General features: G+C 40.0%; 2 protein-coding genes across 7 annotated transcripts in view; one reads left to right on the top strand and one right to left on the bottom strand.

Moving 5' to 3' along the window:
- Positions 1-157: 157 nt before the first annotated feature.
- ctu2 (cytosolic thiouridylase subunit 2 homolog (S. pombe)) lies at positions 158-13,824 on the bottom strand. 3 transcript variants are annotated; one of them, XM_062430438.1, is made up of 16 exons: positions 13,699-13,824; positions 8,471-8,545; positions 8,036-8,114; positions 7,871-7,930; positions 7,103-7,163; positions 6,878-6,987; positions 6,523-6,764; positions 6,037-6,172; positions 5,761-5,892; positions 4,192-4,283; positions 3,943-4,040; positions 3,303-3,401; positions 2,418-2,544; positions 2,126-2,192; positions 1,893-1,951; positions 158-407 (listed from the first exon to the last, which is right to left on the bottom strand). In XM_062430438.1, exons 3-16 carry the CDS (start codon positions 8,072-8,074, stop codon positions 347-349), a joined length of 1,383 nt encoding a protein of 460 aa, XP_062286422.1. In that variant the 5' UTR covers positions 8,075-8,114; positions 8,471-8,545; positions 13,699-13,824; the 3' UTR covers positions 158-346. The 3 variants fall into 3 exon arrangements, with proteins under 3 accessions (XP_062286422.1, XP_062286420.1, XP_062286421.1); XM_062430436.1 differs by lacking the exon at positions 13,699-13,824 and adding an exon at positions 11,412-11,677; XM_062430437.1 differs by lacking the exon at positions 13,699-13,824 and adding an exon at positions 11,412-11,677 and having other exon boundaries at positions 3,339-3,401.
- Positions 13,825-13,950: 126 nt separating this feature from the next.
- Positions 13,951-23,629, top strand: part of LOC133991858 (E3 ubiquitin-protein ligase RNF166) — a 20,471-nt gene continuing 10,792 nt past the window's right edge. For 2 of the 4 annotated variants that reach the window (XM_062430442.1, XM_062430445.1), the window contains exons 1-4: positions 13,952-14,837; positions 20,763-20,919; positions 21,536-21,648; positions 22,854-22,968. In XM_062430442.1, the coding sequence (XP_062286426.1) occupies positions 14,650-14,837; positions 20,763-20,919; positions 21,536-21,648; positions 22,854-22,968 (573 nt within the window). In that variant the 5' untranslated portion in view covers positions 13,952-14,649. Of the gene's footprint in view, positions 14,838-20,762; positions 20,920-21,535; positions 21,649-22,853; positions 22,969-23,629 lie in introns of all 4 variants that reach the window. The other 2 variants (XM_062430443.1, XM_062430446.1) reach the window with 2 other exon arrangements.

The following is a 23,629-nucleotide window of genomic DNA, read 5'->3' as shown; positions in this document are numbered from 1 at the left end:
CTACTGGACTGTGTGTATCTGGTCACTTTTCACAGTTCATCTGTTGAATACACACCCAGTCCATCCAAAAATATGTCTGACGGGCATGTGTTTTTATTACATATTAAGTCCAGTGTGCTCTAAAAAAGTTTAGAGGCTTGAAAGCTGCTGATGATGAGTTATCGACTTCATAATACACTGAATAAGTTGTGTTTAACCACCACAAAGGTTCCAGCACCCTGCAGGATGCAGGGTTGTAGAGAATGAAATTAATTTATCTATAAAGCATTTATATTCTTGTAGACCCTGCAAGTTGAAATAAGCACATTCGTGATGTAATTGTTTCAGAGTGGACTGCTGCAGCTCTTTAATCACCTCCATCCCCGTCATCCAGCAGGAACTCACTGATCTCCTCCCTCATCTGAGACCTAAACAACACAAACAGGTCACATTTTCATTGTCATTCTGGCTCTCTATGAAGTTTCTGTAGGTGAAATGTATGTGTATGTGAAATGATATTGCTTTAGTTTAAACTGTCTCAACTTTTATTAAATGTGAAGTTTACCCTCATTGACTTTTCCAATTATTAAAGGTCTGTAATATCAGAGCTGTATGCAGGCCTGATAGCGTTCAAGCAGGGTGCCTGAATTCAAGCTTGAGCTCGGCCATGTATGATGTCAAGAAAGGAATTTCCTAGTTTACTTTGGAGTATTATAATTGCCACCTACTGACCTTTCTTGGTATGGCTGTAGTATCTGTAGTCTCAGTATGCTATACAAGCAATAAGTACGCAGGTAAGTGACTAGTTAAAAGCAGGGATGGATTACTGAACAGGCCTACCAGACCCATGATCCCAAGAGCTCTGGTGCTCTACACAAAGATATAATATAGGTTTATATTGGGTTTGTTCATCTCATGTCTGAATGTTGTCCATTTATTTCCACAAAATTCACCAGAATCTATCATTTAAGGGACTATTTATCAACATTTTCTCCCAGGGGAGCATACCCCTGGATCCCGCTCGACAATTATGTTGATCAGGGCATATATCTTGGCTTAGGGGCCCGGAAAGTTCAGGCTCAGGATTTTTTTCCACTATCACCCTGTGTATGTCTCAGTACACTTAGACTTGCCACAAGTTGCTAGATGATTACTTTTTAACTTCGGCATCAGACAACAGAAAAATTATTTATTGATGTGGATTTAGTTGTTTCAATTGTTAGACAGTTTGTCTGGCACATAAAACACAAGACTCAGGGCATTTGAAAAGCTCTATGTTATGCTTTTTTAACTGATCAGAGGTGTAGTAGTAGTAGTAGTAGTAGTAGTAGTACTAGTAGTAGTAGTAGTAGTAGTAGTAGTAGTAGTATTAATAGTAGTGGTAGTACTAGTAGTAGTAGTAGTGGTAGTAGTAGTAGTAGTAGTAGTAGTAGTAGTAGTAGTAGTACTAGTAGTAGTAGTAGTAGTAGTAGTAGTAGTAGTAGTAGTAGTATTAATAGTAGTGGTAGTACTAGTAGTAGTAGTAGTAGTAGTAGTAGTAGTAGTAGTAGTGGTAGTAGTAGTGGTAGTAGTAGTGGTAGTACTAGTAGTAGTAGTAGTAGTATTAATAGTAGTGGTAGTACTAGTAGTAGTAGTAGTAGTAGTAGTAGTAGTAGTACTAGTAGTAGTAGTAGTAGTAGTAGTAGTAGTGGTAGTAGTAGTGGTAGTAGTAGTGGTAGTACTAGTAGTAGTAGTGGTAGTAGTAGTAGTAGTAGTAGTATTAATAGTAGTGGTAGTACTAGTAGTAGTAGTGGTAGTAGTAGTAGTAGTAGTATTAATAGTAGTAGTAGTACTAGTAGTAGTAGTACTAGTAGTAGTAGTAGTAATTCTTGTACATGGACTCAGCAATGAAAAATGATCTCTTAACTACTCACCTCCTTTGCCTCTTCTGAGCCTCTAACAGGATGTACTGAGGGAGACAATCAACTGAGGACTGGTAGAAAAAACAAAGGAGGGGGGATATGTCAAGAGCAATGAGACTGAGGTGAAAAGAGCAGAAGGAAAACATATAAAGATGTAGCATGTATGTTATTTCACTGCTTCTTTAAAGAACATGGGTCAATCATACTTAGATAGTATATGGAAATCACTGCATCAGTTTACCCACCATGTCTTTGATGGTCAGCTGACAGCTGTAACACAGCAGGCTCCTCACATCAGTTGTCTCTGCTAACCTGTAACAGAACATCAATACTGAACTTAGTGATGAGGCTGGCATGGGATGTGCATCCTAAAGGATAACAACAGCTTGATCCAGCTGAATTTGTCTTTGTTGGATCTATTTTTAGTGATGCTGCAATGTTGTGACATCTCAGAAATGACTCTCTCTGTCATATCAGTCCAAGATTAAATGACTATATATAAAGAATCACTGCTTTATTAAGTCACTGAATGCTTACTTGGAAGAAGAGCAGCAGCCTCCACCCTCTACTGTTCTCCCACAGCCCTCTCCTCCTCCTCCTCCTCCTCCTCCTCCAGAAGAACAGCACTGTCCAGTGGGAGCAGTCCACTCTGACTGCCCTCCAACTTTATTGGAAACACAGGCAACTGATTTTATTACAGTAATTGGAATGTTTTTTAGCCTTTTTGACCACTCAAAGCACCGCACAGGGTGCCAACCTGCTCATCAGTAGGGAGACTAAGCACTGACACATTCACACACCAGCCCTCGAGGGCAATTTTGGGTTATGTATCTTGACCTAGGACATATTAACATGTGGAATTGAACCGCCAATCTTCTGATTGGCCCGCTCTACTTCCTGAGCCACGGCTGCCCCTGCAGCAAACAATGTGAGTGTAAAAAACCTAAACCCTGTGAGGATGGTAGAGTGCTACTGCAGCCTCCTTCCTGCTGTGTTTGCTTCAGTTACAGAGCACATGCTAACTTTCAACCGTCCAAAGTTCTTCATTCAAATGATTTTACACATGCAAGCAAGCTAAGTTTCAAAAGAAGCTTCAGTTAAATCAAAATGTTCTGGACAGAATGCTAACCAATGCTAAAAGAGGAAGTAGAACACATGCACTGATGACTGTAAAATAACAGCTATATTACAGTTATTTATAATGCAATAGATATTATGTATTAAAGACAATAACAGATCAAATGGCAGCACATAGCCAGGTCTTTCTCCTTTGTTTTTGTCATTAAAACAACAATGTTAAATCTCATCAACTGACATCAAAAGTTCATTCATATTTCAGCATATTTTTACTGACCAATGACTCCAAATGAACACATGCAAATTAACAGTACTGTTCCACAGTGACTCATACATTTACTGTACCTGGGCTTTGTTTTGGAAGAGCTGTACTATTAATACCTAGAGATTTAGTCTGGGAGAGCTGCTCTGAGATCAGTGTGGCCTGGAAGGCTGAAGCATTTTCTGAAAGAAGAGAAGAGAGACATCAGTGAGTGTGACAGAAGACTGGAGAGAAGAGAAGTCAATGTCATGATGAATCATTTATTTAGGATTAAGAGTGCTTACATTCTCTAAACAAAAATAAGAAAAAGAATGCTTTGATGGTGAAGAAACCTGAAATTGCAACGTATTCATTTTACTCTTCTGTAATGAGAGTCTGTGACAGTTTCTCTGCAGATTACAGATCTAGACCTCTGTGTGCACCCACTCCCTTAATCTTCTTCTCAAACCAGCTGCAGGCTCTTTTCTATCATTGCTCACAGATATTGGAGACTGAGCAGAACAATGTGAAGCGTTCAGCTGGTGGTACACTTATAGCCTTTAAGGTCCAAACACACAGGCCCCCTCCACTTCCAGGAAGTAGAGGACATGCTGGCATGTGTTTAAGGACTGATGTGAAGGTGAAGTGATCACTGCAGGATATACACACTTTCTACAAGGAAAGGCTTTCTACTGGGTGTCTGCAGAGGATGCAGTCCTGGTCTTGTGCCAGTCAAACACTCACCAACAGTAGTATCCAGGGCACACATACAGAGCAGACATCGGGCACAGGGGTCAGCAGTAGTGGTACTCTTACATGCAGTCTGCAGCTTCTCACTGGTCCTACAGGACACACAGCAGCTTTTTTAAATAGGAGCTTGTGTGTGGAGAAAAGGTAGAAAAGGTACACTGGATTTTGCTAATAGTTAGAAAAAGCAGGTTACATTATCTATGTTATTGAGTCCATTGAGCAGAATGTAGTAGTTGTACTGACCTGTAGATGGTGCTAACAGTAGAGGGGAAGTCTGCCTGCAGTTTAGTGACAAAGCTCTCTGTCAGACGCTGGATACTGGCCTTATCTGTTGTCTGTGGGACACACACAAACTCATACTGAATAAAAAGTCTGGCTATATACAATGTGTTGACATCACAATAAACCTGTCCATTTATATCATTGTGCATGGACTGTCTGTCTGTAAGATTACACATCTCACACAGTGGGAATATTAAACAGCAGTATATGACAGTAACACCACACCAATTACTATGACTATTATTATTAAAAAATAACCTTGGGATTAACCCTGACTTTTATGTCATACTGTTGCCATGGTAGTTAATGCTGCAGGCCAAATCAGCAAGGAAGGATTGTTCAGTATTATAGATAAAAATATAAGAACCACCTCCTGACCAATCGCCTGTGAGAAAAAATTGAATCATCAGTCCTACAGGATCCTGGTGTGGACAAAACACTTTGTTTTACATTAAAGTGACAAACAGAACACTGAAGTGATGTGCTTACAAACCAGTAGGAAGACCTTGCTTTACATGACAATCTGTTACACTGGAAATAAACTAAATGACTACAGTACAGCTTGTGTCCTGCTCTGGCCAGAAAGCAGGGCTTCAGGCCCCATGAAGTTAACAGCTGTTAACTGACAGCTGGATTCTTTGATTCCAGTAACTGTGTCTGACAAATGACTGTCTGTCTAAAGTAAATGTGTTGTATGAAAATTGTGAGTGTCAGATTTGTTGTTGTTTTTAGGGGGGGCTATTCAGAAATCATAAGAAATGATGGTTCGGAGGCTTTTTCTAAGGTTGAGTTCTGACTCATGAACACTGACCACAGTAGTAGTCTTTTCTCTTTATATTTTGTTTTACAATATCTGAGATCTTTGTTTTTATTACTGTAATTTTCTCTGCAGTTTACTGTTACTGTTGATCAGGGGTGTCAAACATATGGCCCATGGGCCAGAATCGGCCCGCCAAGGAGTCCAATCTGGTCCACTGGATTGAAAATTGCAGATAATTCATTCCAATTTTCCAATAAGCATTCTGCTATTCTTGCTTATTTTCATTCGCCATTCACAGTCAAGTCCTCTGATCTTCCTGTGGACGTCCATCTTTAGATAACTGACTTGCAATGTGATTCAGATTTGAAGGACACATTTGCCTTGTTGGACTTGGACACAGTTTATCAGTATCTCTCACCACGGTAACCCCAAAATGACACATCTGGCTGCAAACATTTTGTTCACGTTTGGGACAATTTATCTATTGTAAACAAGCTTTTTCCGTGATCAATAAAACTAAATTGTGTTCCAGACTGAGACTTGATATTGTTGAAATTGCGCTAATTTTTCTTAAGACATCTCAGGCTGTTCATCTGTTTTGTAAACAGATGGTTTATTATAGTGAAGTAACAATATATTATTTGTAGGATATAATGCAGTGGTTTTAATGGTCTGGCCCAAATGAGATCAAACTGGGATGTATGTGGCCCTTTGAACAAAAATGAGTTTAACATCTCTGCTGTAGATGTAATGCTGCTGCTGGATCTTACCTTAGTGTCCAGGCCTGCTATGAAAACAGAAGGCACCTTGAACAGACGGTTGTAGTAAGCTATTTCTTTTGAAGAGTAGTCCCTCATTGGCCTCACTGTTATTATGTCACCATATCGACAGTCTGAGAAACCCTACACACACACACACACACACTTTTTTAAAACTCAGATCCACAGAGAAACATTTTCTTCACACATTCCATTTCTTCAATAAAAAATATACATATATTTTAAAAAGAGTGTATCCATGTATCATCTATACACACACATACGCACCGTGTCTTGAGCCAGCTGTGCTCCTCTGCCCAGTGATATACTGGTGAGCAGTTTAACAGCCAGTCTGGTGCAGTTGTCTCCCAGCATTAGTTTGCAGTAGCCTTCAGTACGAGCTGTGTGCACCAGGAGATGCTGCCTTTAAGGAAAAAACAGAGCGGGATCAGGATTGTTGCTCATCTAAAAACATTGTAATCCTCCCCACCACTGTTTTCATCCTGCTCTGTATTCAAGCACTTGGCATTGACCATGAGGTTTCATGGAGATATGAGCAAATAATGTTCTCATGGGAAAAACACACCACTTAGAAAATAGCCCTTAGGGTTGCCTGTGGTGCAGTTAGTAGAAAATGAATGAGACACATTTTTTCATCAGAATCAGTGGAACAGCAGGGGACTGAGTGGTGTGTCAGCCCAGTGGAATATTCTCTCTGGTTAAAGTGCCTAAATGCAGAGGTGTAGATGAAATGCTACTAACAGCATGTCTGACCTTAATGTGTTCAGTAGATCTTCTCTGGCAGTCAGTGTCTTAGCAGAGCCAATCAGCTGCTGCAGTAACTGTGTCTGGGACTCCTGGATGTCAGGTGGTGATGTTTCATCCTGTGTCTGTGCTGTCAAACATCTGCTGCTGTCAGTCTGAATGAAGTGATCCACAGCTGCTTTGTAGGAGCTAGCTGGTCTCTCTGAGGGAGAGGGAGCTGTCACCACAACTGAACTGGGAAGGTCGAGGACCTGGGAGGTGGTTAGAGGACACAGTCAAGAAGAAATCTTGACACTTGACAAAAAAATGTGTTGTTCATGTGGCAGTATTTAGTTTAGACCTGTTAGACTCAGTCCACACTGACCTGCTCCAGAGGCACGATGTGGAAGGGGAAGCCAGTAGCTTTAAACACATTCAGCAGCTCAGACACCGTCCTCCGTCTCTCCTCCACAGACTGACCTACAGCACCCCCCTCTGGAGAAACACACACGCATATTTAGTGTAAACTGAATGAATGAATGAACTGTTCGGAGCATAATTCCTTTGGGCATACATAGAAATGATTACACTCATTTAAAGAGTGATTTACCATCAATGTAGACAATGCCAGGTATGAATCTTAACTTCTTGTGGGCATTCTGACTCAAACCCTGGGAGGAGGAAAAGAATGTAAGTTACATTAATATTAAGACAAAAACAAAAACAAGAAAACAAAGTTCTTCTGCACCTACAATGTTCTACAGATAGATTAGGACAGATGTTTTCAAAGTATGAGACTGTGGACCTCCCCTCACACAAAGCTGGTTTCATTGTGCAACTAGAACATTTCTACTCTCAGACATCACTGTGTCTGCACTGTGACTGTAAAACTAAACTAACAGTAAAATGGATCAATATATGAACATCAGCAATATAGTGTTAAAGTCAGCTTGCATCTGTTTTTAGAGTTCTGAAGATTATTGTTTATTTTACTTGCTAGACCTCTTTCTCGTTTATGAAAAAATAAATGTTAATATTTATGAATCTACAAACTATAAGATTTTTAAAAATAAAATAAAAAAAAGTCCCTACAGGCCGCAGAGGTCCTTACAGCCCCAGTATGAAGGTTCCAGCTGGGTTTAGTACAGGGTCAGTGCAGTCAAAAGAGTTCCTCTTCCAACAGTATCCTCTCTGGAACATTTGGTGAAAATCTTCCTAAAATCTGTTTTAGTGAATGTGCTCTTCACAATAACTCATGAATATGCCAATTAGAGGTTGAGATATGGTTATAAGTTAGTTAGGAGATAGATTGTGAGATATCCTGTGTTAAAGGTCCTGTGTATGGGTTGTATGCTCTGCTACATAAAGACAGGTTAACCTCTTGGACTTGATTGAGCATTGAGCAAGAAGAAGGACCTCCAGATACAGCCAGCAGCACCTACAAACACAGAAGACAAATGCATTCATCATTCTATGCCAACAACTAATTCATCTTCTAATCATGAAGTGCCTTTCATCATGCTGTGTGGAGAGAGAAACGCACCTTCTCTCCAGGGAAGATGATCCTGTTTTTGCCCAGCATGGCCCGGAACTTATGCACAAAGTATTCTTTGAAACAGTCCCTAACATCAAACACACAGAGATATGATTGAGTACAGTTAATCATTTCTAAAACCATGTTAACATTGTGAGGTAAGCTCATCCATTCATTCACTCACTCATCCACAGAACTGCTAACATTGCTGTAAAGACTCCAACCCAGGGTTCTGAGAAGGACTGAAGTAACAGGATTGTCTAATCACTACAATTAAAAATGTATACCATCAGAATCATTTAAAAGTTGCTATACTCATATCAATATTTTTAAATATAGGCATGACTTGGGATTCTTTCAGCTTGCAATCAATCACCTCCCAGCACAAAAACCCTTGTGTTCAACACTACAGTCTGGTAGAACATTATCAGATCCCAGTCTTACCTGCAGTATGTATCTCCTGCTCTGATCACCACGGCTGCAGTCGCTTCTTTGCACTTGACACATTTCTTAGAAACACTAACAAATGGAGGAAAAAGACAATCATGAGAATCATTCAATAATATTTATGTGTGGAGCACAAGTGTGTCCTAGAATAAAGCTGCGTTCACACCAAAAGCGTCTGATGCTTGTATCGCACCGCTTGATCATAAACATACATTTTTGGATCATCGCTTCATTCGTGCTTGCGTCACGGATGTGACGTCGGGAGAAACTCGCCGATGATTGGATGTCCCGGGGCGATGTCGCCTGAAAAATTCCATTTTTCCAACTTTATTCGCGCCGCTTCAGACGCTTCATTTGCGCCGCCTGATATGAAATCGCGTGTTATCATTTACATTCATTGTCTATGTAGACTTGCTGCTCAATTCGCGTCAGACGCTTCTGGTCTGAACGCCCCTTAACACAACAGCCACATTAGAAAAGCTAAGGTGTGGACTACTACTTTACTTTATTCTTCTATTCCACAAACATCTCAATTCATACAAAAGATCTAGTATGTGCAGAGGTGAGGTCTCGCCAAATATCACACACACACACACACACACACACACACACACACACACACACACAGCTGATAATATAACAGCTGATAGAATATTGAGGATGTTTCCTAAAAAAATCATTTTTTCACATTCAACAGGACAACAGTCCTTTTTATTGTATTGGTATTTCACACATTTTGAATTTTTCCTCACACATACTTTTCATACATTTCCCTGAGTAGAAAATATCTTTTTAATCAATTTTTACTGTTATTGGAATGACAGCGTGAAGCTTCTTTTCTAATATTGTGTAAATAATAGGTTATAAGTTGAAACTGAATAAAGTTTGCTATGATAGGGTTTTTTTTTTCTTAATGCTCAATGCCAAACATTTGGCATTAGCCATTTTTTTTTTTGATTTTTTAAATTTAGATTTTTATTGGTTGCCAGAAGTTTTACAATACAGCCACAGGCGCTTTGCTTCCTGACACACAAATAGCTGGCTAAGGGAAGGTAGTACAGAGTCATAAAGAGAAGAAAAGAAAATTAGATGAATAAGTAAGAAAATATAAAATAAAATATGAGGATAAAAATGAGAATAAACGCCTGCATAAAAGCATATATTGAGATTGGATAGCACGCAGGTTTAAATCAATTTCCATCAAAATCATATTACTCGGGTGTCTCCATTATCAAGAAGAGTCTTTTACTTTTCCTGTCCTTTACAGTCTCAGAGCTTCTTTGTCCACTGCATAATATAAAATACACCAAACACACGGGAATAAAAACATTTAAAAATAATACAAATGTAATTCCTGATATTCAATATCCTTTCCCATTAGTCAGATTAGATTAGATTAGAAAGTCTTTGATTTGCAACAGCAGTCGACAACCGAATTCACACCATAAAAACAGTACAATACATAGAAACATAAATATAAATAATAAATGTCCTCAAGTGAGTTATAATGACCATGGATGCACAGTACAGGAACACCAGCCTAAAGCTTATTTAGAAACCCTACAGCAGAGGGAACAAATGATCTGAGGTATCTGTTTTATTTGGCCGTCTTAGAAAAGGTTTTGGGTAGGTCGCCACTTCACTGCCACTCAGCCACCATGTCAGTCGCCAGAACCGGAAGCCTAAAATATCATTTTCAATCATTTCCCTTTAGTAATGAATTCTGTCTTTATCCATATTTGTTTAAAGTTGTCTTTAAATACGTGACTCAGGTTTAGCAGCTGAATCTTAAATATGTCTACCTGTATCAGTAATGATGTCGAACATTCAGTCCTCCTCTCCTACTGCACCATACAGCCTATATCAGGTCAATTCACCTTTGTCCTAGTGTGGACTGACTAAACTGTCTGTCTGCCTGCCTGTCTGTCTGTCTGTCTGTCTGCCTGCCTGCCTGCCTGTCTGCCTGTCTGTGCGTACCTGACAGAGCCTCCCACAGCAAACATTTTTAAATATTTGACTCAGTCTGACAGTATAAATGGTAAATGGACTGAAATGATTTAGCACTTCTCTGCTTTAACCTTCGTGTCGTCCTCCTGGGTCAACTTGACCCCGTCTGTTTTGACTGTTCCTTCCTTCCTTCATTCCTTCCTTCCGTCTGTCCTCCCTCCCTCCTTCCTTCTCTTTATCTCCTTCCTCTCTCTTTCCTCCCTTCCTTCTTTTCTTCCTCCATCCCTCCTTCTTTCCTTCACTCCTCCCTTCCTTCTTTCCTTCCTTCCTTCCTACCGTCCTCCCTCCCTTCATTCCTCTGTCCTTATTTCCTTCCTTCCTCCCTTCTTCTTTTTCTTTCTCCTGCCTCTGTCCTTTTTTCCTCCCTCCGTCCTACCTTCCTTCCTTCCTCCTTCCTTCCTTCCTTAATTTCTTACTTCCTTCCTCCCTTCTTTCCTTCCTTCCTTCCTCCCTACCTCTTCTTTTCTCCCTCCCTCCTTCCTTCTTTCCTTCCTTCTCTCCTTTTCTTCCTTCCTTCCCTCCTCCCTCCCTCCTTCCTTCCTTCTTCCCCCCTTCCTTCTTTCCTTCCTTCCTTCCTTCCTTGACTCGAGGACAACAGGACGGTTAATGGACAAACCCACCTACAGTTGAGCTCACACTCACATACATTCTAATGTTGATCATTCATTTAATCACATGACGGATGTCAGCTGACATGCAGTGAATTTAGGAACGTGAAGCAGTCATAACACACTTTGGTCAGCTGGTATCTTTAGTGATAGACACAATGTCTTACTTATTCACCAACAGGACCCACAAACACACTGATGACACTAAATGAAGTTTCTTACAGGAGTGTAAATTTACATGTCACACATCCACGATCATAGCCAATAACTTGAGAGCGTTTCCGTGGTCTAGTGATGGAGGTGGCCGTGATGTCATAACATACCTGGGCACCTCCTGGCGCTCCAGTTGATCGTGGTAGCCTTCATCCACCTGGCACATTGGGACAGTGGACAGTGGTGTAACGTCGGGTAGAGTTTAGCAGCTGTCAGTCACACTGGTTAACAACGTGTGGTACAGTCTCTAATTTCACTAAACTATCCCAGACAGTGATGTCATGTGATATAATATAATATATATATATTATATTTATATATATAATGCTTTATTCACTTCTAACCTGTATTCTACCTGCTCCACATAGTCGCGTGTCTATTTATCTTGGCTCTTTTTGATGACGTAGGGAATCTTCTTCCTCTTCTTGCATCAAACGGATGGTGTACTGCTGCCACCAGCAGGTATGGAGTAAAATAGCCAACATGAGATAAAATAAGATGAGATATTCCTTTATTAGTCCCACAATGGGGACATTTGCGGTATTACAGCAGCAGTGGACAGCAATGGGCAGCAATAAGAAATAATAAAGAACAAAAAATAATGAGTTCAAAAACAATAAAAACAATAATAGTAAAAATATGTAATAAAAATAATCGTGACATTATTTACAAGACTAATATTCGTATTGAGTGGTAATATACCTAACTAACTAACTAACTAACTAACTAACTAACTAACTAACTAACTAAATGACAAACATTAAAAAGACTGTAAAGTTGAAAGATACCTAGTGTATTTGGACGGCTGAAGCTTCATAATGGCTTCAGTCCCACTTTTAACCCTGCAAAGTCTGAACCTTCAAATAAGTGCTTATTGGACCTTCTGACAAGTAATTTAAAAAATAATTTACTAACACTTTGCATATATGAGTTTTTATTTTGTATCATATTTGATATTTTTGCAGTTTATTTTTCAGAGCATATTTTTTTTAAATAAACAAAAACATATGAATACACAAAGCCCTTATAGGTCCTGTGTAAAGCTCATATCACCACCAACTAATGCCTGAAATGCAATAAAACGACAATTGACAGGTTTACAGATAAATGAAATTTGATACACACATCTCTAACAGGAATTAATAAAATAAAATAAACGACTAAATATTTAGTCATTCAACCCTGCATTGGTTTATCTGTGCACTACATGTATCTGATCTTATATGCCAGGTTTCTCTGGAAAAAACACTGATGATGTAGAGCTCTCTAAAACTCATGTATCAAATATGATTCACTTGGCGTTATACAGTTAAAAACATGTTTACACAGGAGGACTGTGGATTTAGTCCTCCATCACTTCCATTGTAATTGCATTATAAAGGGATCTTCTTTTTTTTGCGATCAAATGTTTTTATTTAGTATAACAAAATTCCACAGAATACAAAAAAGACACCATCATATGGTGGCCTTTCAAATGGCACACAACAAGCCCAAGACATAAGAACGTGTCTCAGGATAAAGAGACAAAGAGGGGAAGAGGGGAAATATTATTTAAAAAAATAAAAAATAAAAAACTTAACATGAAGGGATCTTCTAACGGTCAGCATGAACAAGACGAATGATTACAGCAAGACAAACATGATTCAATGTTCATTTGGGCTCCTGACTGTTGTTAAGACACATTTGAAAAATTGGGAACCTGTCTGTAGGCAGGGCCGCCTTAACCTAATGTTAGGCCCCGGGGGCTGAGAGGTTTTGTAGGCCCTCTATCCCCTCGATTTATAGAGTCTCATTTTTATAAAGTGTAATATCTAGGTAATCTACATCCAGTGGCGGCTGGTGACAAAACAGTTTGATGGTTGGTGGTCCTAGGGTTAGTGTCAAACAAACCGTAGCACCACTTCATACCTGGCAAAAAAATAAATAAATAAGAAAGGAAAATCTAAAAACAACACAGCACACTATAATGTTCCCTGGTTTGTCCTAGTATGGTATCTCAGACCCCCAAAAATTATAATTAGACATGATAAAATGTCCATTTCACTCACATCACCTAAAGATACCAGCAGTTAAAGCAGAGTTACCAATAAGGTAATATGCTTAAAAAGAGACACCACCTATATTTTAGTTATTGTGTCTTCAGTCCTGATTTCACTGTAATCTGTTCGTTGTTGCAATACCTAAACATGACAATAGATGGCGCATTAAGCACTATACACTGCTGTGATTAAGCATAACTTATTTAACTTATTTTAATAATGAAATGTACCCCAAATCAACTGTAATAGTCAAAATTACTTCCATCACTTCTTATCCTGCATTTATGCATTTTAGTTTTTTACACTTCATAGTTATGTCTTTTATAAAGAATATTAATAATAAGAATGCAGCTACTACCTGATCTTTAGTATGTCCTGTTGGAGCTGCTGGATGCAGCCACTGACTGAATCTATGTTCCTCTTCTGGAGCTGACGGGAGGGCGTGAATGACAGCCAGAACTGTCCAATCACATTACATTAAAAGCAGTGGTGTTGTGGTCCCTGGAGAAGTGGGTATACTCTAAATAAATAAATAAAATGTTGCCCTTTTTTTAACGCAGCCCAGAAAAACGTGGGGGGAGCACACGAGCCCCAGAGAGAAGACCAGGATGCAAACTACTCAAGGGGAGAATTGTTGCTACAGACTGTAGGGTTGATAAAATCAGAGATAAACAAACATGCACCATGTCCTCACTGCTTTGTTCAGTTGCTCCTGTTTGCAGTAACAGTGAACTGCACTGACGTTCAGCAGAAATCGTGATAACGCGAGGTTTGTTCCTGACTTGTGGCCTAGTGTACTACACTCCTCTGAACTGTCTCTGGGATTGCAGTTGGAAAGAAACGTAAACTCCTGTGAGGAAATGAACAGCTGGACTCCAACATCCACAAAGCAGTTCGCGTGCAAAGCATTTGTTGTGGCCTCTCGTGCTGTTCGCGAGCGTCCAACTGAAGGTTGGCTCACAGCGCTGATCTGACAGGCGCGTGGACACAGCATCACATAGACTGCATATGTTTATAGATCTATGCTTTTTATTCCAGGTCATCCTCCAGCACCGCGCTCACACTCATCAACGCACCCTGCTCCCAATGTTTACTTCTCCGGCGTGTCTTCTCCAGCCAGGGAAAAGTAATGTTGTGCTTTATTCTACATCATTTTATGACAAGCTGCTCGAACACATATCACGTTTTAGGACACGTATTGAAATCTCTTCAGGGATGATGCAGTAGCTGGCAGCAGTGTGAACAGTTGGACAGCTTCCTCTCTCGGGCAGCGAGCTGTCGTCGACAGTTGCAGATCCTCTCCGGCTCCATGATGGCGATGTTTCGGAGCTTTGTCTCGGCGAGCACACAGCTCAGACAGCAGCAGCAGCAGCAGCAGCCTAACAGCGGCTCAGGTTCGCTGGCAGCCCCGGCGGAGAGTATCGAGAGTCAGTTCTCCTGTCCCATCTGCCTGGAGGTCTATCATAAACCCGTCAGCATCGCCAGCTGTGCTCACACGTAAAGTAGCTACTTCTTGTTTGATGTCTGTTATTGTCTGGGCTCATCCAGTGACGGAACCATGTCGCTTTTAAAATGCACAGCTGCTTTGTTTTGTGGAAGCAGACCCGACATGTTAGTGAGGTTTCTATTGTTTCTAACAGTTGGTCTGGTTTAGTTCATGACTACTCTTTAAACATCTGGCAGCAGCTTCAGCAGCCAGTCATACTGTCATACTCATCATGAGACTGATGCAGAATCATCACTACTGTTATGATAGAAGCAGAGGACTTGTGTACGGGGCTTTGAAGGTTTTTTTAGTGCACGAATGTTCTTCACATAATTATATAGAATTATAATTTGAACCAAACAGGTCTAACATGACATTTAGAAAGGTGTTTTTAACAAATGTTATAACTGGTTCACCAAATATTATATAGCTCAAAGACAAATGTGCTCAAGCTACAATGAAACTGATTATTTTATTTTCTGTCTCATAAAATTATTGACACTACAATATATTATTACATGACATCAGCTGTTATGTGTGGAATCACATTATTTGTAAGATATAAAAGCCTTATCTTTGTGTGTAACACTGTTTCTATAGTAACCCTCATACTACTTAATGGCCTGCATCCCCAGGCCAGTAACTCAGTGTACAAAATACAAACTCAGAGGATGGGATGTAATCTCTTAAAAAGTAAAGATGGCTTCAGTAGGGTGTAAAGAAATACATAAAATATAGATGTAAGCAATAATGACTGGGGTCCAAGCACAAAGGGCTTGATTTGCCCTTCAGAAGAATTTGAAAGCATACCTCATAAATAAATTGCCACACGTTTGAATTAGACCTGGGATCTGAACCTTAGACATTTGTTTCCCCAGAGAAGGGGTCTTCCTGACTGTCCCACTGGGGAGACATGGTTTCCACAAATCTTCTTACAACTTGAGACAAATGACATACATGTGTCAGACTGGGGTATTTTGTCTGTTTAAACTTAAAATGCTCACAACTGTCAAAATGTTGGTGATAAAGTATAGAGAAAAAAATCAATGTTTCATCTCATTTTTGAAGAAACTTGATCAAAATATTTTACAATACACCCAAAACGAGCAATATGGTGATATTGCTTGTTTCGGGTTTTGATCAAATTTCTTCAAAAATGAGATGAAACATAAAATGTGCATACAGTACAAATTACTGTAATATATTGAATATCACTGCAATTGGATTTTTGAAGTTTGGAATTCAAAATGTCTTTAGTTTAGATGGATTATAAATAAGCAACACCCACTTCATGCATCAACAAAGTCATCACCCTAGATCATGCAAACTGAATTTCATTGAATCCATGCAGCCAATTAATAGATATAAACCTTTCACATTTGTAGCGTCCCCTAGTGGCAGAATATGCCAGGATTCAAGAGTGTTCGGCCCTAGCATCAAAACACAGGCACCAAGTTTGGTTACCAAAGCTTAAACCAATTTTGATTTAAGGGTTTATTTAAAATTGAATTTAAAGACAAGGGTTTAAAAATGTATAATGTCACAAGCATATGGAATTTTAAAAATCTAATCTTCTTTTCCCCTGTAGTCCAGATGTGCTATAAGCCAAATTGTGTGACGATTGCTCACAATTTGAATGCGGGAATAAAAATGTTTGTGAAACTGATGCCATGAACACACCGAAGAGCGATGAAAAGCGACCTGCGGAGAGTTGCCATGCATCTCTATGGAAACTCGAGGCGGCCGCACTTCGCTGCCCCCGCCGCTGTCTGCCTCGATTTTCCATAGAGATTGCATGGCAACTCGCCGCAAGCCGCTTTTCACCGCTCTTCGGTGTGTTCTCGGTGTTACCGTTCAAAAGTGATATGCCAAAAAATGTTGCAATAGCGTCACCATCTGGCCAATCAGTACAATTTCAGTTTTTTGTTACTTTGTCTTGTCTTCACATTGTTGTTTTTTTCCCACCATCAAACTAATAAAAGAGATTGACTAATTTGTCTGAGCTGCTGACTAAGATTTCTGGGACACAGTGATGCAGGACTTAAGTATGTATGTGTTTTGACAGTCCAGGAAGTGCACCTGTCAATGCAGCTTTATGAGTCTATTTCAAGATCCTCTCAAGATCCCCAAAAAAGTTCAATTGCAATTTAAATCCTTAACATGACATGTGCTCCTGATCCATATATGAATATTCCTATTTAAATAAATGTAACAGCTTAACAGTAGACGTCTCCTCACTGTAAAGTCCATCCTCAGTGTTTGTGCACTGGAGGCTTCAACTTTCCACATCACACCTGTGTTAGTTGCATACTGGACCAGGATTGGCTCCAAAACAACTGAGATGTAAGGTGAGCACAGAGAAATATTCCTTCTTTAGGAGGTGGATATGAACATACATCATTGTACACATTGTGGCTCAAACAGCCTACTGAAGGAACAAGAAGAATAGAGTAAGACTTTATCAAAGTTTAGCAAACTTAAAGAAAAGTATTTGTGACATTCTGCACAGAGTTCATTGAGATGGATTGAAATGAAAAAGCAGTCCTTTATTTAGAACTGAAACTCATGTTATTTCATTAGGAAGACACAAAAACAAATAGATAAATCCTGTTAGGTTACTACATAAGTCTACATTTATTGATTTAATGAAGCATCAATAACAGGGCTGTCTCGACTTCAGTCACTGGAGACAGAGGTAGTTAAATGTCATATACATTTATGGCTTTAATTATTAACCATTTCATTCATCAACTAAAAATACAAATTACACCTCCTATATTATCCTTAAATATTTAATTATTTAAAAACAACAACTCAAAAACGGTCGAAAAAGATGTGAACAGGTTATGAGAGAGACAGCTGTTTTATGTTTACATGCTTTTGGACACCTTTAGTGTTCCAGTGAACAAAAGAGGGAAGCTTGCCTGATAGGTGACATCATGTGACACAGTGGCAGCACCTGTCTCTCTACAGGTGGAAACACGGTCAGAATTCTGCAAAAATGATTTAAAACATCAGCACACCAGTTGTATTTCCTGTTTTCTAAGCAGCTGTTATATAATGATTTATACCTGAATGAAGGGTACTTTTTTAACAAAGCATCTTTGGAGGATCTTTGACCATTTGCAGTTAAGCTACATTGTGAAATGTATAACTGATGGATTAATGACATTATTGGCTTCACTATCATCAGAGAGGAGATAGCCAGAGAGGTTTATTTGTAATCTTACTCAGTCTGCAGCTGACAAGAGCAACAAAAAGCAGACCAGACCTCAGGTAGCCTCAGTTCTATTTCTAGTTAATGGGAAAATGCAGCTATTTTTTACTCCTGCTGCTGATAGTGATAGAAGAAACTTCTGGAAACACTAATGCTTGTGTGTACTTACACAGGGAAACACAGTTTCAAAACATTCTGTGTATTGTCTCTCTCAGTGCCTCCATGTTTTCATCTGTCAGACATGAAAGTGAAAGTAATTTATGTGCCTAGAATAGAAACCTTTCCTTCAGTTTCACTCACAGCCCAAGTGTTTGTGACACAGAGATGGGGACTGTGATGCACCAGATATTGTGAAATTCAGTGGCTTCACCAGATCAGATGTGGATGAGCTGAGCAGTCCTGGTGCAGTTGTTTATTTCAACATAAAAGCATCCTAAATATGGTAGAAGTCTCTGTTCAGGGTGCGCAGGTGGTCGAGTGGTTAGAGCACATGCTACATACGCAGTAGACCCCGGTTCGAATCCCGGCCGGAGGACCTTCACTGCATGTCACACACACACTCTTCAGGTTTTAATTTTAAAGAGACCCAACATTCCCACATGAGCAGCACTTGGCGACAATGGCAAGAAAAAACTCCCTTTTAACAGGAAGAAACCTCAGACAGAACCAGGCTCAAAGTGGGAGAACATCTGCCTCGACCGGTTGGGGTAGAGAGGAGAGAGAGGAAGAATAGGAGAGAGAGAGAAGCACATAGAAAATCAACATTGAAGCTAGAAGGTCCGGGACTGGAATCTGTCATCCGGACGTCTACAGGCCCAGATTACCTGTGAGATGAGAAAGCACAGACAACTCCGGGGAAGAAGTTTAGGTTATTGAATGCATTAATAGTACATGAATGTTAATGGATATAGATGGATGGATAGAGAGAGAGAGAGGAGGAGAGAGGAGCTCAGTGCATCATGGAGGTAGGAGTCCCCCGGCAGTCTAAGCCTATAGCAGCATAAACTAGGAGCTGGCTAACTATAAGCTTTATCAAAAAGGAAAGTTTAAAGCCTACTCTTAAAAGTAGAGAGGGTGTCTGCCCTCCGGACCGAATCTGGGAGATGGTTCCACAGGAGAGGAGCCTGATAACTGAAGGCTCTGCCTCCTATTCTACTTTTAAAGATACTAGGTACCACAAGTAGGCCTGCATGCTGGGAGCGCAGTGTTCTAGTAGGTACATAAGGTACTATAAGCTCTTTAAGGTATGATGGAGCCTGACCATTAAGAGCTTTAAAGTGATGAGAAGGATTTTAAATTCTATTCTAGATTTTACAGGAAGCCAATACAGTGAACATCATCCCAAGGAAATGATGATAATTGATCAATTGTTCACCCACCCACCAAAATGCCTTTATTATACATTTGTCTGTCCAATGGGAGGATTGTCTGCCATATGTTGTGTTTGTTTGTATCATTCAATTGTATATTGTATGTATGAGGGATTTTTTTTTTTTTTTACTGTTGATATGACTTCAGACAGAAATGTAAAGATATCATTTTAGGTTCTGGTAACTTTAGACCGGAATTTATTATTATTTTATGATGCTGATTTATTATTTGATTTTAAAGGTGAGGTGTATAATATGGTGTGTATAGTGTCCACTTGGGTGGAAAACTGTCTTCAGTTGAACAGAACATGAAGACACATTCTACATGATTGTTACAAGAAAGAAGCAGTGAAGCAGACAGTGTAACAAACACAGACATGGTCACATTACACATTAAACACAGTTCATACCTGTGGCTAACATCTCACCAGTCACATTGCAGATTTATGCAGACTTCTTTAATACATTTTTAGTTGCCAGAGGTATCTACAGCACCTTCTGGAGCCCAACGGCTTAAACTCACTGAAGTAGATGGCAGCTCTTTGCCAGGATATTCACTGCTTTCTTCCTTGTTCATAATGTAAAAAGTTCAATCAAGGACTTTTGGTGTTTGTTAGCTGTTCTTCAGAGATTAAAACAATCCTGGAAAGTATATTCTCAGATCTACAATTTATGTGAGTGGACCAGGCAGGAAGATGAAGACTAGTGTGCAAGAGCTTTGTACACTAGTTGTAATATTTGCTGACTAACACCGAGTCTGTTGAGCCTTCTGAGGAAACCTTGAACATATAATCTGTAGCTCACTTGAGAGTCAAGAACTGTACCAGGGTATTTATAACCTTAACATTGTAAACTGTGAACAACGGTCACTCATTACAGGACTAGTCAGTGACATGTTTCACAGCACATATGTATTCATTAGATGATGATAAATTAATGAAATGATCCCAGAGAGTCTCATATTTCTGCCTTGTGGAACAACAACCTTATTGAAAAAGCAAACATGCAAATGCAGACTGACAGTGAGGTAATAATGGAACCAGCAACACTTCTACCCTGAGTAAACATACACATGTCAGCATGTGTTTTTGCTCAGTACTTTATCACTATCACACTGGGTAAGTTTGCTTTTGCACAAATTCTTTCTTTTAGCATTCATAGAGTGTCTCATAAACACGGTTCCCAGCAGTCTACTTGGTTTTTAATGCTGTTACTGGAATAGTTCTGTCAGACTGTCATCATGCATGCTTCCTTTTTAGCTCAGTCTTATGTGATGGAATGACTCTTCCTTTTCTTCTTCACACGTACCTTGGAAGGATGGATGCAGTGATGCTCTCCTTCTGTTCCAGGTTCTGTGGGGAGTGTCTGCAGCCATGTCTACAGGTGACCTCCCCACTTTGCCCTCTCTGTCGGGTCCCCTTTGACCCCAAGAAAGTGGAGCGCTCCAGCAGCGTGGAGAAGCAGCTGGCCTCATACAAAGCTCCCTGCAGGGGCTGTAGCAAGAAGGTACACATCCACTGGCTCCCTGACCATTCATTAACCATACTAGAAGACCATATGTGCTAGTCTCCATGATGGATGGATTTGATTATATAATATAACTCATAACAACCATAAGAATAAAATGTAATTTTTTATTTTGCCTCATATATAGTAAAGCATTTGCATTCTGTTTTTAATTGTACAGCTGTGGTGAAACATTTATGGCATCCTGTGATGCACCAACACAAAAACATTCTAAAGCAAATGCTTTTCACACAACTGTAACTCTGTTTTAAGAACACATTGCATTAAAACAAATCTGCAAAACAGAACATGTGTTGTTAGTGTACTTAGACAGAATGTGTCATTTGACATTTACAGGAGCTCAGTTATCATTTATAATATTAAACAGTGCTATTTTATGGGTTGATGTGTTGACATATTATGAATCATGACTGTACAGTATGTATGGACAGGACAGCTGCAGCCAGTCAAACTCCTCTGACATGGCACTGTGTAGCACTAATGAGACAGCTGTGGCTAAATAAACACAGCCCTGCAGATGGTGTAATTCTCCTGTAACTGTAGGTCAGCCGAGTGAATACACTCTACAAACCTAACTGTGTGTGTTTATTCTCAGGTGTCACTGGCAAAGATGAGGTCCCACATTTCTTCGTGTTCTAAAGTCCAAGAGCAGATAGCCAACTGTCCCAAGTTTGTCCCTGTGGTACCCACCTCCCAACCTATACCAAGGTACACATACTCTGACACTGAGTCTCAGCTGCTTAAATGTATGTTCAGTAACCTCCTGCTCCTCCTGCTCTCTGTCATCACCCACACCGTGTTCTCATCCAGATAAACTCACTATGTAGTCTTCTCATTTGTCTCTTTCTTTTATCAGAAAAAAAAAAGTAGTGATTGGATTGTGCCTCTTGAATATTACCAGGCAATGTCTATTGTATCATATTAAAATGAGAAGGGGCTCCTCTGGTGATCCCCCCCTGTCTTCCCCCAGTACAGTACTGTCCTTTGCTGCTCTGAGCCTGAGGAATCTGGATGGTGAGAGGGGGAACCTTGTAACATCAGAGCTCTGCAGGACGTCAGGGAACATCAGTGGCAGGACACTGTGAGAGGGCAGACTATGGTGAGGTTTAGGCGAAGGCAGCTTTACAAGCCCCCCAAGGGGTCTGCAGTGGGCGGTGCTTCAAGGGACCCTGGCCACTAGTTTTTTCTGTCCAAAACATAAGAATGTGTGTAATGTCTGTGGTCTCAGTAATTTACCTGAGACTGTTGTACATGTGTTCACTCAATAGAACCGTGTGCCACCTGTTCTTTGTGGAAAAATGGTGGTTCTCTTTCCTGTGGCTGTACATTGTGGTTAAACTGGCTACTTGTTTCAAGGAAGAATATAATGAAGGACTGTGAGCTGATAGACCTGGTGTTACTGTGGAAGGGTCTCTGTGCACCTCAGGGCTGAATCAGTCTGGTGAATGATATTGTTGGTTTCAGAAGGTTTGGTGTTTGTACTGTAGAGGAGAAGGGTCTCTGTACATGTACCTGCATGTACATGTACATGTGACGGCTTGATATCATGTCTTTGTGTTTTTGTTGATAACTGAGTATGCTGGTCCTCTCATCATCTCATCGGCTGCTGTACTCAACTGCACTCAGCAGCTGTGTGTGGGGGGGTGTATGCATGTGTGGTGACGTGTGTTCATTTTTATTAAAGGACGTCAAAAGTTTCTTTCTTTTCGTCTTTCTGTGTTTCTTTTATTCTTTCTTTATTTTTTGCCTCTGCTAGCAGTCACACAGGTGCAGCTCCCCACACTGCTAAAACACCTGGAGGTCCAGATCTATGTTGTTTAGATACAAAACCACAACAGAATGATTCAATTAGCTTCCAGCTTGTGTTGATTCATGTCTTCTGTTTGTGTGTGTGTGTGTCCTCACATATGTAGCAATATTCCAAACCGGTCAACATTTGTGTGTCCGTTCTGTGGAGCCAGACACCTGGACCAGCAGGAACTGGTGAAGCACTGTATGGACAACCACCGTAATGACCCCAATAAAGTGGTAAGAACCTTTTCTGGAATAAACCACATAAAGTTATCACACTTTCCAACAGACAGCAAGCTCGGCATTCATTCAGACTGCAAACAAACTCTTGGTGGAGCTAGAACCAATATTATGTGATGGGAATTTATTTCATTGTGTTGAAATTTGAACAGCAGTTCTGTAACCAACCTACCAGACCAGCTGGTAAAAAGGAAAGTGGACAAGTGGGAGGATAATTGAAGGAAATACATTTGTTATCATTAATATTTGTAATGTTTCTGTAGGAGTAGGAAGACAGTAAGATAAACAGTCAGCATATAATCACTATTTTAGAGACAAGCCTCTGTCTCTGTGCCTCTGCACCTTCCTGTCAGCATAGTCAAACAAGTCTAAATCATGATGACCAGATTGGCGTAGTTCTTGTCACAATGTCATTAACTCATTGGTAAATGGACTATACTTATGACCACTCAAAGCACTTTTACACTATATGTCACATTCACCCATTCACACACATTCATACACTGATGACAGGAGCTACCACACAGGGTGCTAACCTGCTCATCAGGAGGAAGCTAACCATCCATACACCATTCATTCATACACATTCATACACCGTTGGCACAGCAACAGGAGCAATTTGGGGTTAAGTATCTTGCCCAAGGACACATCGACATGT

The sequence above is a fragment of the Scomber scombrus genome, chromosome 12, assembly GCF_963691925.1.
Source record: "Scomber scombrus chromosome 12, fScoSco1.1, whole genome shotgun sequence".
In the NCBI taxonomy this organism is placed as follows: domain Eukaryota; kingdom Metazoa; phylum Chordata; class Actinopteri; order Scombriformes; family Scombridae; genus Scomber; species Scomber scombrus.
The sequence above is the reverse complement of the archived record's forward strand: the minus strand, read 5'-3'. Positions and strand labels throughout refer to the sequence as shown.